The sequence below is a fragment of the Penaeus monodon genome, chromosome 28 (assembly GCF_015228065.2).
Source record: "Penaeus monodon isolate SGIC_2016 chromosome 28, NSTDA_Pmon_1, whole genome shotgun sequence".
NCBI classification, from domain to species: Eukaryota; Metazoa; Arthropoda; class Malacostraca; order Decapoda; family Penaeidae; genus Penaeus; species Penaeus monodon.
In genome coordinates this window covers 570225-571287 of record NC_051413.1, presented here as the reverse complement: position 1 = coordinate 571287, position 1063 = coordinate 570225, and the positions used below count along the sequence as shown (strand labels likewise).

The window sequence follows — 1063 nt, the reverse complement described above, 5'->3', positions numbered from 1 at the left end:
TCTAAATGCAATATTGGTGCAACAGCTGACGAGCCGCCTTGCAAGGCAACCAAGACTCACCTCCCGCGCCCTTCTTCCCCGCAGTGCTCTCCGAGGCCCTGGGCGGCGACGCAAGCCTGGCGCTGGCGAAGGACCTCCTGCCAGCCACGCCGTCCGTTCTGCCGCCGTCCGTGTCCGTCGCCACGTCCTTGAGCATGCTCGGGGGCGGAGTCAGCGTGCTGGGGGGCGGGGCCTCGGCGATAGGGGGCGGGGCCAACATGCTAGGGGCCGGCGTCAACGTGCTCGGGGGCGGAGCCAGCGCGCTGGGCGGCGGAGGGGCCATTCCCACGGGAGGGGGCGGCGGGGGCGGGGCGGGGGGCGGGGGTGGCGTCCTGGGAGGGGGCGGCGCGATGTACCTGAATCCTCCCGTGCTGCCGGCGTCCCTCCTCTACACCTCCCTGTGCTCCGCCCTCCCGCACACGCCCACTTCGCAGGCGCCGCCCCTCTCTACGCCCCCCCGCGAGGACCTGCTCCGCCCCTCGAGCTCGGCGACAGGCCTTCCCCAGGCCCTCCCCGCCCTCGGGGGCCTCAGCTCCCTGCCCGGCCACCCCCCGCGCCCCCCCGACCCCGTGTGGCGCCCCTACTGACCCTGGATCAGCCACGGGCGCCGGGGTCGTGCGGGGTCGCGCCCATGACCCCGTGGCGCGCGGCCCTTGTGAACTCCGATTGCGTTCGAAGGAGAAAATAAAGGGAAACACAAAAGCCAATCACAGCCTCGAGGATTGAAGTCGCCGTCGCTCCAGTCGCTGGAAGGCTGACCTTTGCCCTGGAAATCAGCTGAACTCTCTTCCTCATCTCTCACTTCACTGAACCCAATTTAAACGCTGGATGTGACGATAGCAAGTGGCGTCATTGTGAAAAGTGTGACGTCACCAGAGGGATTTGACATTCGTGACGTGTGTGACGACATTAATGACGTCATCAAAGCGGCAAAGACGAGGGAAGAGAAGGAATACTGACCTATTCCTAATCGTCATTTCCTGCTTGCAACGATGAAATATGACCAAAAAATACACAAAGTTTG

General features: G+C 64.9%; 1 protein-coding gene across 1 annotated transcript in view; it reads left to right on the top strand.

Annotated features, from left to right (window-relative positions):
• LOC119590895 (collagen alpha-1(I) chain-like) overlaps positions 1–765 on the top strand; it is a 2224-nt gene extending 1459 nt beyond the window's left edge. The window contains exons 2-3 of the mRNA XM_037939632.1: positions 85–278; positions 572–765. Coding sequence (XP_037795560.1) covers positions 85–278; positions 572–765 — 388 coding nt within the window. The remainder of the gene's footprint in view (positions 1–84; positions 279–571) is intronic.
• The last annotated feature ends 298 nt before the right edge of the window (positions 766–1063 follow it).